We start from the raw sequence: 12,753 nt of genomic DNA, 5'->3' as shown, positions 1-12,753 counted from the left end.
GACCATGGGGACACATCAAAAGGGCAAATGGGATAAGTTACACCCATGCAAGGAACAAGACTGGCATCAGACATTGTGGAGACCTGCAGACCAAGTCAGGTCACCAGAATGCACATCATACAGGTTTACCCTGCTTTCTGATATGCGATCTTCTAGACCACCGCAAAAAATACAATTAAATCATGATGGCCAAACAAAAAGGCCCTTAAAACCATATAAACTCTCTTATACATTTACAAATTTTTGATGTATAAACATTTTATATTTACATTTAGAACGACATGTAATGTAGGAAAGAACAAGCATGTGTTAAGAAAAACAAACCTGTTCAATAAATTGGGCAACCTAACAAAATGAGCTCAATACTATGAAATAATTTTGGAGGCATGGATGGAATAACTTAGATGGAATAACTAATTTAGAAGGACTTAATGATAACAATGATGATATTATGAAACCACTGAAGCACTTAAAGGAGCTTTGAAGTCATCTTCTCTAAATAAAGTCAGATGTTGGATGCCTGGGTGGCTCAGTCGGCTAAGCACCTGCCTTCAGCTCAGGTCACAATCCCAGGGTCCTAAGATCGAGCCCCGTTTTGGACTCCCTGCTCAGTGGGGAGCCTGCTTCTCCCTCTGCCCAACCGTTCTGCTCATGCTCTCTGTCTCTCTCTCTCTATCACTCGCTCTCTCTCAAAATAAATAAAAATCTTAAAAAATAAAAATAACGTCAGGCATTTTTGTTCTAAATACAGTTCTGATCAGAATCAGATCTTTAGACCTATAAATCCAAATGAAACCAATGTGCTAGTCTCAACCCACTGCATTTCTGGTAGAAAGAAACTTTGGAAGGTTACTTACTGAACTACTGGCAGGTCACCATTTTATTAAGATTATCAACATGTTTAACAATGAAACAACATACTTTATTGCAAATAGGGAATAAGGCAGCTTCTACACAAATCTCTGAAAGGTGATTCAGGAACAAAAACTCATGCAATTACCTTTTGAATCTAGCACAGAAAAATATATCATACTCATATAGTTATAATAACTGCCAGTCTGGCATAACCAACCAACAATCTTTGGTAACAATGTCTCTTGACAAGCATGGACAGGAACTCCCTTTTGATCAGGAGAGCATTCTAGCCTCATTTTAAAAGCAGACATCAGAGGCTACCTGTGATAGTAAGGAAAGGAGAGAGGAGAGTACAAAGGAGCCTAAAAACTCACAATTCAAGTTCACTCTGAGTGAGTTCCTTGATTCTGTTCATGCATTGATCAACAGCATTAATGAGTAAAGGGATCCAACTATCTTCTGGCTGTGGGGTCAAATGACTTGCTCTGCAAATGGAATGGGGAAAAAGAGAAGTTAAATTTATACTGGGAAGGGAAAAACCTACTCTCAACAAGGAGCACAAAAACTAGTAAGATAAGGCAAATTTCTTTGTAGAAACTCAGCTGCTCCACAACTGAAGTGGAAAGAAAACACCACACCCACCTTCTTCCACTTCTTGAAATGGGGCTTTGGGAATTGAGAATGACTGGATGGGTTCATTCTCAAAAAAGCTATTTGATGAGAAGTCCTCATACTCACTTAGTAATTTCAAGTGCCTTCTTTAAGACAGATACAAGTTTCGCAGACTAGAAAAGAAACAAAGAAGTTACTCACCCTGAGCGCCACATAAAAAGGGAAGGAGACCTAAGATATACTAAAGGACTCAAGTAATAAACTATTAAAAAAAAAAAAAAAAGGGCAGAAAAAAATCCAAACAAACAAAAAACCTTGAAGGAAACTGCAAAAACAAAAATTCTGATTAGATTAGGGTGGCAGGATTATATGATTCTTCTCTATTTACAAAATCTTATTAATATTGTTGCTATAACATTCCTATAAGTTTTAAAATTTTTTTAATACTTTTAAATTTATAAAAACTAGAAAAAGTTAGAATTTAACTTGAATTTATCCCAACTACAGTTCTAAATATATAGTAGAAACAGGTAGAGTTCCTTTTAAAAGAAAGAATATGTACATAATTTTAAGCACACCAGTAACAAGATAACATGAGAACATATGTATTCCACCAATCTATGGTACACATTTTAAAATTTTTATTTGGGGTAACTGACAAGGCATATTACTAAAGATGCTTATTTCTTAGGAAGTCAATTTTTTAAAAAAGTGAATGGGAAAAAAAGTTAACACCCATTCTACTTTAAGGTGTTCACATACTGTGAAGATATATTTGATGAATTTCCACCATCTAATTTATCAAATATTTCAGGACTGATAGTTCTGAATGTAAGATATAAGCCATTTGGCAGTCTTACTTCTCCTTCCAATAACTATAGAGATAATCTGAGTCTCTAAAAATGAGACAAGAGAATTCTTTCTAGCATAGGACCCAGGACTTGGGGAGAGTATGTGCTTTGGTGAGTGCTGTGAAGTGTGTAAACCTGATGATTCACAGACCTGTACCCCTGGGGATCAAAATATATGTTTATAAAAAATAAAAAAATTAAAAGTAAAAAAAAAAAATACAAAAAATACACAAAAAACATATTTTTATAAAGACCTTGACCCTCTGTAGTTAAATCATCCAGTGTGTTTATATTAGAACAGAGTATGTTTCTGGACACAGATTTTTGCCTACACCAGAAATCAGAAACTTAATGATTTTAGGTTAACAGTAGTATGGTAATTCAGACTTTCTTTTCAAAATAGCATTTTCTAAGGTCTTTGGATTCTTCTAAGTGATTACCCAAATGGTTATAGAAGAGAGTACTACCAGAACTCAGGGCTTCAGTAAAGATTTATCAAGCAGAAATACATGTAAGAACTATGACACTATTGTTGTATTTGCATCTAACTGACAAATAAATATATTTCCTATAGTTTAAAGGAAATACTAGTAGATAGTAAAATCCTACCAGTTAGGTCAGTAGCTTTTCCCTCAAAGCTGGTACTTACATTGATTCGCACAGTCAAGTGGCACATGGGTGGATATATGCTCAGAGCCAAATCATCCACACTAAGGGCAGAAAGCAAAAATATAACCATTAACAACAAAAGGAACAAAGCTCAAATGGGTGGTTTCCACTACACAGTTAGGGATGTGACCAGTGAGAACCTAACTGTCCATAAATGCCTATCAATTCCTTAAATTGGGTAACCAGAATCCATTCAACTAGTATTTACTAAACACATACATAGCCCATTTCATTAGAAATGGGGGGGGGGGGGAAACTCCCTTGGCCTTTATGATAGGACATGATTAATTCAGTTTAAAATGTAAGGCTCTGAGGTCACCTGGGTGGCTCAGTGAATTAGGTGTCTGACTCTTGGTTTTGGTACAGGTCACATCTCCAAGTCCAAGTCTGGAGATTGAGCCCCACCCCTCTGGGCTCCATGCTCAGTGGGGAGTCTGCTTCCCTTCTCCTTCTCCCTATGCTTCTCCCCCATCCCTTGCTTATTGCTCTCTCTCTCGCTCAAATATTTTTTTAAAATGGGAGGATCTGAAACCATTAATTTAGTAACTGACACAAGTGGAGTTCATCTATGGAACAGCACTCAAGTGGGCACTACTTTAACCAAGTGGTGAAATTTAGTACCACCGGGGTGCCTGGTGGCTCAGTCATTAAGTGTCTGCCGTTGGCTCAGGTCATGATCCCAGGACCCTGGGATCCAGCCCCGCATTAGGCTCCCTGCTCAGGGGGAAGCCTGCTTCTCCTTCTTCCACTCCCCCTGCTTGTATTCCCTCTCTCGCTGTCTCTCTCTGTCAAATAAATAAAATCTTTTTTTTTTTAAATTTATTTTATCAGAGAGAGGGCAAGAGAGCAAGCACAGGCAGACAGAGAGGCAGGCAGAGGCAGAGGGAGAAGCAGGCTCCCTGCCGAGCAAGGAGCCTGATGCGGGACTCGATCCCAGGACGCTGGGATCATGACCTGAGCTAAGGCAGCTGCTTAACCAACTGAGCCACCCAGGCGTCCCAAATAAATAAAATCTTAAAAAAAAAAAAAAGAAAGAAATTTAGTACCACCAAACTAACATTCATGTCCCTCCCCCATATGATGTAATGAGAGGCACAAAATACTCAAATACATGATATCCTTGCCAAAAAAATATTCAACTTGAAAATAATCTATAATCATGACAAAGACAATAATGCGAATCCAAATTTTTGGATATTCTGCAAGACAACTTCCCTTTAAAAAGTCAATGTCAAAAAATACTAAAAAGGACAGGGACTGTTATAGTTGCAAGAGACTACAACCATACAAGACTACTCCAAGAGATGATAACCAAATGCAATGTGACACCATGACAGAACCCCGGATTAAAAAATAAAATTTTTTAAAAAGCAATAAAATACATTTTAGAGACAAATGGGATAATCTGAATATTAAATATTATTCTATTTAATGTTAAATCTCTTGGATGTAATAACAAGAATATCTGTTCTTAGGAGATACATGCTGAAGAATTTAGGGGTGAAATGTCACTGATGTCTGCAACCTATTCTCAAATGGTTCAGGAGAAAAATGGCACATCTAACCATAGGGAAATAAACCAATATTGAAAAAAAACATGTGAGCAACAGGTGAATCTAGCTAAATGAAGGATATATGGGTGTTCACTGCAATACTTTTTTTTAACTTTCCTATAGACTGAATACTTTCAAAATAAAAAACTGGAGGAAAAGCTTGGGGTGACAGCACAAGCTAAGATCACACACTGCTACTCACGTTTCAAATGGGGATCCTGCTTACCTAGGGCTGATCTCATCAGAAATATCCACAATGTCATCCAGCTGGGCGACCTGATCTTTCTTCCCATTCTCTGCCACTGAGATCCGGATTTTCTTCAGGCAGGCTTTGGATGCTCTCACCAGTGCAAGACATGGGATTATGAGCTCTTGATCCTCCTCTGACCAGTATAAGTCCCGATTGTTTGGAAACCCCAACCTATCATCCTCTTCATCACTATGGCTGTCAGAGTTGTCCTCAGTGTCATTTAAGAGGCCACAGTATGGGTCACATTCTTCCATGGCCTAAGATATGCCAAAAAAAAAAAAAAAGAGAGAGAGAGAGACTGTTATACTTTCAGCCTCATATCTGAGTTATCCCAAAACATCACCCAGCTACTTCACCAATGGCCACACTTGAATCACTTCATAAACCCTGTTCTCACTCTCCTAGCCCAGCAAAGACAGAGGAGAATGGTATAAATCACACACTTGCATGAGGCAGGAGATAGTCAAAATCCAGGAATGAGGATGGGGCTTAATTGAGTCAATGCTCAGGCCATCTCTTTCCTTACAATTCTCATCCACTATCATGGAGCTGTTCCCTCACCTGTTCCATTTCCTCATGTGCATCCTTCACAAGATCCACACTCTTCGTCAGCATTGAAAGGGCTGCAGCTTTGTTATCTAGGAGTGAAAAATCAGAAGCACTAGAATAAAAGAAGAAGCCTACAATTCTGTGAAGTCTGCAAATGACAACCAATAGTGTTTCCATTTGAGAAGAGTGCCCAGGACAGTCAACAAGAGCAGTGATTTAATGTAAAATTTTTCTAATACCCATCCTCTAGGTACCCAGATAGGAGTTAAAAAGCTTTTCATCATTCACCACAAAAAGAAATAAAATGGTCATGCAAGGGACACCTGGTTGGCTCAACGGGTTAAGTATCTGCCTTTAACTCAGGTCATGATCCCAGGGTCCTGGGATCAAGTCCCACGTTGAGTTCCCTGCCCAGCTGGGAGTCTGTTCCTCCCTCTTCCTCTCCTCCCTGCCCCCCATTTGTGCTCCCTCCCTCTCTTGCTCACACTCTCTCAAATAAATATATAAAATCTTTTTTTAAAAAATGGTCACATGATGTTTCTCATCAAGGTCCTCATGGATGAACACTACTTTCAATCTGGCTGGCACTACCTCATAAGTGCTTCAGTGTGTCCTGGGCAGGACCAGGAGAACAAACCACATTTGTTCAACAAGATAGGGCCACAGAAAGAGGGCTAAAAAAATTATGAGAACTAAACAGACTGAGAAAATATATGGATACTTATCTTTTGATGTTGGTGATAAACTATATATATTTTACTAAAATGTAAGTTAAAATACATCCATGCTACAAAACTAGAAACTAGATAGGAGAATTTCTATCTGCTTTGGCCAACAGAGTCAATGGCCCATTTCCCACTCTGACCCACCTTTTGGTATCCGAGGCACCTGCTGGCATGCAGTCCAGACACTGTTGTAGGAAATAAGGTCACTGCTATCTGGGCTGGAGAAAGGAATCAGTAAGGATATATCAATAACCAAGGTTCCTCTCTCCTAAAAAGCCCTTCCTTCCATTCTCAGCTGTTAGTAACTTTGCTGTTGAATGAGTTTTTCCCCCTCCCTGAAGCAATAAACCCCATTAACTGATAACCCCAACTGTGGTATTACTACCTTTGACCTGGAGTAATGAAAAGCACATCCACAAGTTGAGCCATTCCACCTACGATGTCCAGAGTGGCGTTCCGTACCAGCTTTCTCAGGGTGATTCCTGAAAAAACCCAAAGACTAAGTAGGCTGGTCTTTCCAGAAGTCACCATCTACTTTCTTCAGAGTTTAAGCCCTTCAGAACTTGAAGTAATGTGCACCCATATCCTTTAATTGGAGTGCCAAAACAAAACTCAGGTCTTATGTATCTCCCCATGCCATTTTCTTGCTCCTCCCACCATTCCTGAGTACTGTCCTCCAAAAGAGATTTAGAACAAAATATTTCTAAGACAGCATGTATCCATTCATTAAGGTCCATGGTCTCTTGACAACTGTGGATGAAACAGCTGAAGTTTAAAGCATCTTTCAGCCTCATATCTGAGTTATCACAAAACATCACCCAGTTACTTCACCAATGACCACACTTGAATCACTTCATAAACCCCTAAACTTAAGATCCATGAGACACATATTCATTTATAATTTTGGCATGATTATAATCAAAGCATTAATCTATAAGCAGAGTTAGAGGTCACTTAACCATAAGGGAGCTCAGAAACAAGATGTGATGTAATATGGGTGGAGATGCTATAGATCCAGCATCTGTAGTGGTTAGAATGGGTTAGAGAGGGAGGAGCCAGTGAGAATTAAAAGTCTTAGAGTCAGGCAAAGCAGGGAAGATGGTAACACAGCATCTGTACCTTAGCATGAAAGTTTATTTATGGAGGTCACTGATGTTATAAAATTATCCTTGAGGGCATTTTATGGAAGAAAGATACATTACATGCTCAAATTGAGGACAAGGTAAAAGTCACAGGACATAAGCTATCATATTACCAAAGACTACCCTATAAATTAAACATTTCTGTGCATATAGTGGCTTACCCCGATCCTTGGGAAGTGAATAGTATACTGCAGTGATTGCCTTGATGGCAGCATGGACTTGTTCGCAGAACCTCTTGGTTTCCTACGAGGTGATGGATCAATTTCAGAATGAAAAAAAATTGGATTACATTCATCAGTCCATCTACTGTAGAAGAGAGCAGACAACTGTACAGCATGATCTACAAATATTTTCTGTAGTTCTATTATGACTTAGGGTTTCTGCTGCTCTTGCACATAGCAGAGAGGAGTTAGCTGGACACAAGAGAATGAGGTGACAACTCAATAAAATATTAAAAAAAAAAAAAAAGCAGAAAAGGGGCGCTGGGATGGCTCAGTTGGTTAAGCATCTGCCTTCAGCTGAGGTCATGATCCCAGGACCCTGCATCAGGCTCCTTGAGGAAGTCTGCTTCTCCCTCTTCCTCTACCTCTGCCCCTGCTCATGTGCTCTCTGTCTTGCTCACTCTCTCTCTCTCCAATATCATGAGGTACCCATGATCTGCTGTGAGGTATTCCTCTTATCTCAGACCAGGAGTTGGTAACTACAGCGTATGGGCCAATTAGATCCACTGTCAGTTTTTAAAAATAAATTGTTACCAGCATACAGCCAAACTCTTGTTTATATATTACCTCCAGCTGTGTTCCCACTACAAGGACAAAGTTCACCTTCAAAGCCTAAATTATTTACTATTTCACTTTTTATTTTTATTTATTTATTTATTTAAGATTTTATTTATTTTTTTGACAGAGATCACAAGTAGGCAGAGAGGCAGTCAGAGAGAGAGAGGAGGAAGCAGGCTCCCTGCTGAGCAGAGAGCCCGATGTGGGGCTTGATCCTAGGACCCTGAGATCATGACCCGAGCCAAAGGCAGAAGGCTTAACCCATTGAGCCACCCAGGCCCTCCTATTTCACTTTTTTTTTTTTTTTTTTTAAATTTGACAGAGAAATCACAAGTAGGCAGAGAGGCAGGCAGAGAGAGAGGGAGAAGCAGGCTCCCTGGCTGAGCAGAGAGCCCGATACAGGGCTTGATCCCAGGAAGGACCCTGGGATCATGACCCCAGCCAAAGGCAGAGGCTTAACCCACTGAGCCACCCAGGAGCCCCCCTATTTCACTCTTTAAAGAAAAGTTTGCCAACTCTTACATCATTAGCCAGGGGTCTGATCTCTCTCTAACAGAATCACAATATACCTGAAGATAATTTAGCATAGACTCAACATTGTTCAATGTTGACTATTTTCCTTCTAAGCAGTCACTGGCTTTCTCCTATCTTCCTTGTCCTCACTTTTCTGCTAAATTCTAAGCCAGTGCTATGTAAAATATGGTCCACAGACTGGTGCCAGTCTGTGAACAGTTACCAGTCTGGGATGGTGAATAAGCACAGTGACTGAAAGTGTTAAAAAAAATTTTATGGCAATGTGACATTGCTTCAACATCCACACACTTAAAAAAAAATAAATAAAGCCATTCTTCAGTAAACTAAGGTGCAAGATTCTAAGAAAACAGTTGTTATTCAAATACACATAATTCAAATATAACTGAAACTTTTCACCTATGAATGAAACCACTGCTCTGAGCATGTATGGAAAAATAGTTCTATGCTCCCTCCTCATGGTATGTTACTAGCTATGAATTTTAGCAACAAGTCCTGAGTGTATTTGAAAGAAAGCAGGCAAACAGAGAAGAAAAATAAGGTAATACTACTCCCCTTAAAATAAATATTGACTCCATTGAACAAAGCTTTTAAACTGCTCTCAAACACTTCATTTCTTATTTTCTCATCATAGATCTCTGGGGTCTACAGGGGGGAGAGTTTATCATTGTAGGTGAAGCAAAAGAATATTTTTTCATTTCAAAACATCTGGATATACAGATTGAAAAAGAGAATGAAACTATTGACTATGAAAATGAAATAAGGCAATAAATATGCCATTTTAAAATAATCTTACTCCTAATTTAAGTATGCCTAGTTCTAGAAAAATGGCATAAAGCATACCTGGTCATAGCCTACATATTGTAAAACTAAGTTTTACAATAACAGGTAATTTAAAAATGTACAAATCTGGGGGCGCCTGGGTGGCTCAGTGGGTTAAAGCCTCTGCCTTCAGGTCAGGCATGATCCCAGGGTTCTGGGATCAAGCCCCACAGCATCAGGCTCTCTGCTGAGCAGGGAGCCTGCTTCCTCCTCTCTCTGCCTGTCTCTCTGCCTGCTTGTGATCTCTGTCTGTCAAATAAATAAATAAAATCTTTTTAAAAATTAAAAAAAATAAAAATGTATAAATTTGGGGAACCTGGGTGGCTCAGTTGGTTAAGCGTCTATCTTTGGCTTGGGTTGTAATCTCAGGGTCCTGGGATTGAGTCCCGAGTTGGGTTCCCTGCTTAGCAGGGAGTTTGCTTCTCCTTTTGCCCCTCCCCATCACTCATGCTCTCTAATAAATAAAATCTTTTTAAAAATAAAAATAAAAATGCATAAATTCTTGTTCCAGCTATTCCACTTGTAGGAATTTTTTTTTTTACTGATAATACATACATACAAAGATTGTCCTAGGCAATTTACTATAGCACCGTTTATAAGTCACAAGTTGTAAAGAGCTTAAATATCCCCATAAAGTATTGGTTAAATAAATTATGGCTATATCCACTCTACTGAATACCAGGCAGCCTTATAAAGAACTGAGCAACTTTAAATGTCCTACTAAGAATCAATGTGCAATTCATGTTGTTAATATTTTTAGGAAGATCCAGAAAAGTGTTTATGGTATCCTATCATTTGTGTAAAAAAGAAGCATGCGTACACACATAATTGCGTCTATGCATCGAATATATATGGAATAATTCAAAAGTAACTGGGGAGAGGAAATATAAACTTTTAGCACACTTTGACATCTTCTGAATTTTTTATGTATACATATGTTACTGATTAAACATAAAAAGTAATTCGATACAAAAAGGGTATTATGTAGTATGACAGAAAAGGTGTAGTTTAGACACCATAAACCCTAATTTCAATCCTAGCTCCACTGCTTACTTACGTTAATCTGAGCCTCTAAACCTGCTTACTCACGTATCAGATGGGAATCACATATGTGAAAACACCGACCAAATAGCGAGTGTTTAAAAAATATATGTCAGAAAGGGAATAACCAGGGATGAACTGAAAGTTGAACTGATACCTATTTAGAAGATCTGCCTACGCCGTGCCAGGAACTGCACCTGGCAATTTGGCCTTCGCTGCAATCCTATTTGACAGATGTGGAAAATAAATCCCCTGGCTTGAGTGTAAAAGTGGAAAGAAGGTGACTGGATTCCTAATGAACGAGGCAACACAAGGATTCCAGGAAAGTAAAGCTTACCTGTGGAGAGGGCAGCGGAACTCGAGAGAAGACTTCTGTCAGAGTCGTGGCTTCCCTTGCCACGTTCACAGCTGCCTCATCTGAGGGAAGGAGCCTATATATTAGTGCCAAAATGATCGGCCTGCAGATGCTGCATGGGCTTTAAAAATGTCAGCCTTACCAGCTGAGACCTCTCAAACACCTCCCCAAATCAATGTTTCATATCCCCAACTCCGAATTGCAAAGGACTGATAGGGTGAAGTATCCTGAGAGGATGCGGTGGGAGGGGGAGAAGCGGGAGGGAAAGGGGTCGGTACACCGAAAGGCATGAGAAATACAAGTCCCCAACAGGAGAGGCACTCACTGAGTTTCCTCCAAAACGTCTCAGGATTAAACTCCTTGGTGGTCTCTTGGGCTTCGCCGACTAGAGGGTTTGGCATGTGGGCCGGGCGGGGGCGAAAGGAAGAGCACAAGTAAGCCCAGCCACCCCGACCCCCACCTCCTCCGCCCGTGCCCCCGCCCCCGCCGGCCTCTTCCCAAATCAAGCCCGCCCCTGCCGCCGCCGGTCTCAACGGCGTCAGCTCACCCCGCAATCCAGGCAAGAGCAACCGCAGCTCCACCGCCAAGCGCCGGAGCTGCTCCAAAGGCGGAACTACCGTGGGGACCGCGGCTGTAGGTGCAGCTGCACTCGCCATCTCCCTGTATCGTCTGGAACCTCCGGACAAAAGCGACCAAGGAAGGCGCTAAGGCCGCACTTCCATAGGCGTTCCACATCCGGGGGTCACAGATATGGGTTCGTTTCCGGCAACAACCCTCCCGGCCCCGCCCCAGAGCCGCCGCCACACTTCTTTTTATCTTGCCAGGCCGGGCTACGCCTTTCTCCCCGCCCCGGAGGTCCGGCCACGCCTCCTCCCGCGCCCGGCGGTCTGGTCCGATTCGTCCCTCCCCTAAAGGCCCTGCCACTCCTCCTCCCGCTCTCAGAGGCCTGGTCACTCATACATACACACACGCACGCAACCGCCCAGTCGCGGTTTTTAATCATTACTCTTTTATTTGATTAGCTGAAAGCACCCCCACCTAAAGAAGCCGAGAGCCCATAACCCCGAGGTAAAAGAAGACTTGGAGCTAATATCTCAAGGGTAGTCAGGGGAGGGCCCAAGTTCCTACCGCTTACCTACCCCTCTAGTGGCTCCCTTGCCGGCTGCTGAGTTCCACACACTGTGCTAGGTACTTTACATGAGGTAACCATAAAAAATACAGTGGGCTTCTGATACTCCCATACACACACCCAGACCCTGCCCTGTGGATCTCCTGATTAGAACTTTTTCACAAAAGTAAATCAATCCCCTGCCTTCCTGGCAAAGGAAGGAATCATGGCATTATTTAGATTTTTCTGTAGTCCATTCTGCAGGAATCAGTAGTGAGTAATCCCCCCAACTCCCAGATGTCCAGGTTGTAGCAGCTTCCTGAAGCTTGCCCCCAGCACTGGCCTTCCACCTGCTGCTGGGGCAGAAGCCTGGGCTACAGAGGCGGATGGTGACACAAGACCTTCAGGAGCTCAAGTGGCTTTTTAACTGTGCTATGAAGGTTCCAAGCTCAGTAGAGTTCAGAGTCCACACGCAACGAATGATAACAGGTGTCAACAGTGTTAACCAGGTCCGCAAAGGGGAGAAGAAAAAAGCTAGAGCACCATATGTCATATGAAGAAAGTAGCAGGAATAGATCTGCCAGATGTATAGCAGTAACATAAGTAGGTGAACAGGTATAACTTTCAAGTATTTTCCTTGATGGAGATGAGACCGGAAGTTGTGACCAAAGCACCGCTGCAGCAAGCTCCAACACAGGTAAGCCATCAAGGGTATGTTAAAAAATGCCAGCTGGAAAAAGAAGCAGAACAGAACCATGAGCAAGACCTTAGAGGGTCGGACCTCATTAACGAATTATTAGTGGCTCCTAAGGATATGTTGCTCTCTCTTGGGGGTTAACTCTCTGATTCTTTATGCTTCAATCACATTTGCTTATTAACACTCACAAGAAATGACTTATGGTTGTATATTT

At 41.2% G+C, this 12,753-nt stretch overlaps 2 protein-coding genes across 12 annotated transcripts in view; both read right to left on the bottom strand.

Annotated features, from left to right (window-relative positions):
* CCNDBP1 (cyclin D1 binding protein 1) overlaps positions 1-11,521 on the bottom strand; it is an 85,197-nt gene extending 73,676 nt beyond the window's left edge. For 3 of the 6 annotated variants that reach the window (XR_009355534.1, XR_009355535.1, XM_059181319.1), the window contains exons 1-11: positions 11,282-11,520; positions 11,060-11,119; positions 10,717-10,796; positions 7,368-7,449; positions 6,450-6,546; positions 6,209-6,282; positions 5,352-5,428; positions 4,767-5,047; positions 2,968-3,028; positions 1,594-1,640; positions 1,230-1,340 (exon numbers count right to left, since the gene is read on the bottom strand). Coding sequence is in view for 3 of the 6 variants with exons in the window: in XM_059181319.1 (XP_059037302.1) it covers positions 1,230-1,340; positions 1,594-1,640; positions 2,968-3,028; positions 4,767-5,047; positions 5,352-5,428; positions 6,209-6,282; positions 6,450-6,546; positions 7,368-7,449; positions 10,717-10,796; positions 11,060-11,119; positions 11,282-11,390 (1,079 nt within the window). In the remaining 3 variants the exon portion in view is untranslated. Of the gene's footprint in view, positions 1-853; positions 1,341-1,497; positions 1,641-2,967; positions 3,029-4,766; positions 5,048-5,351; positions 5,429-6,208; positions 6,283-6,449; positions 6,547-7,367; positions 7,450-10,716; positions 10,797-11,059; positions 11,120-11,281 lie in introns of those variants that run through there. The other 3 variants (XM_059181318.1, XR_009355536.1, XM_059181320.1) reach the window with 3 other exon arrangements.
* Positions 11,522-11,720: 199 nt separating this feature from the next.
* TMEM62 (transmembrane protein 62) overlaps positions 11,721-12,753 on the bottom strand; it is a 52,333-nt gene continuing 51,300 nt past the window's right edge. For all 6 annotated transcript variants that reach the window (XM_059181316.1, XM_059181311.1, XM_059181312.1 and 3 more), the window contains one exon: positions 11,721-12,572. In XM_059181316.1, coding sequence (XP_059037299.1) covers positions 12,246-12,572 — 327 coding nt within the window. In that variant the 3' untranslated portion in view covers positions 11,721-12,245. The remainder of the gene's footprint in view (positions 12,573-12,753) is intronic.

Source organism: Mustela lutreola, chromosome 7 (assembly GCF_030435805.1).
Source record: "Mustela lutreola isolate mMusLut2 chromosome 7, mMusLut2.pri, whole genome shotgun sequence".
NCBI classification, from domain to species: Eukaryota; Metazoa; Chordata; class Mammalia; order Carnivora; family Mustelidae; genus Mustela; species Mustela lutreola.
This window is presented reverse-complemented; position numbering and strand designations above follow the sequence as displayed.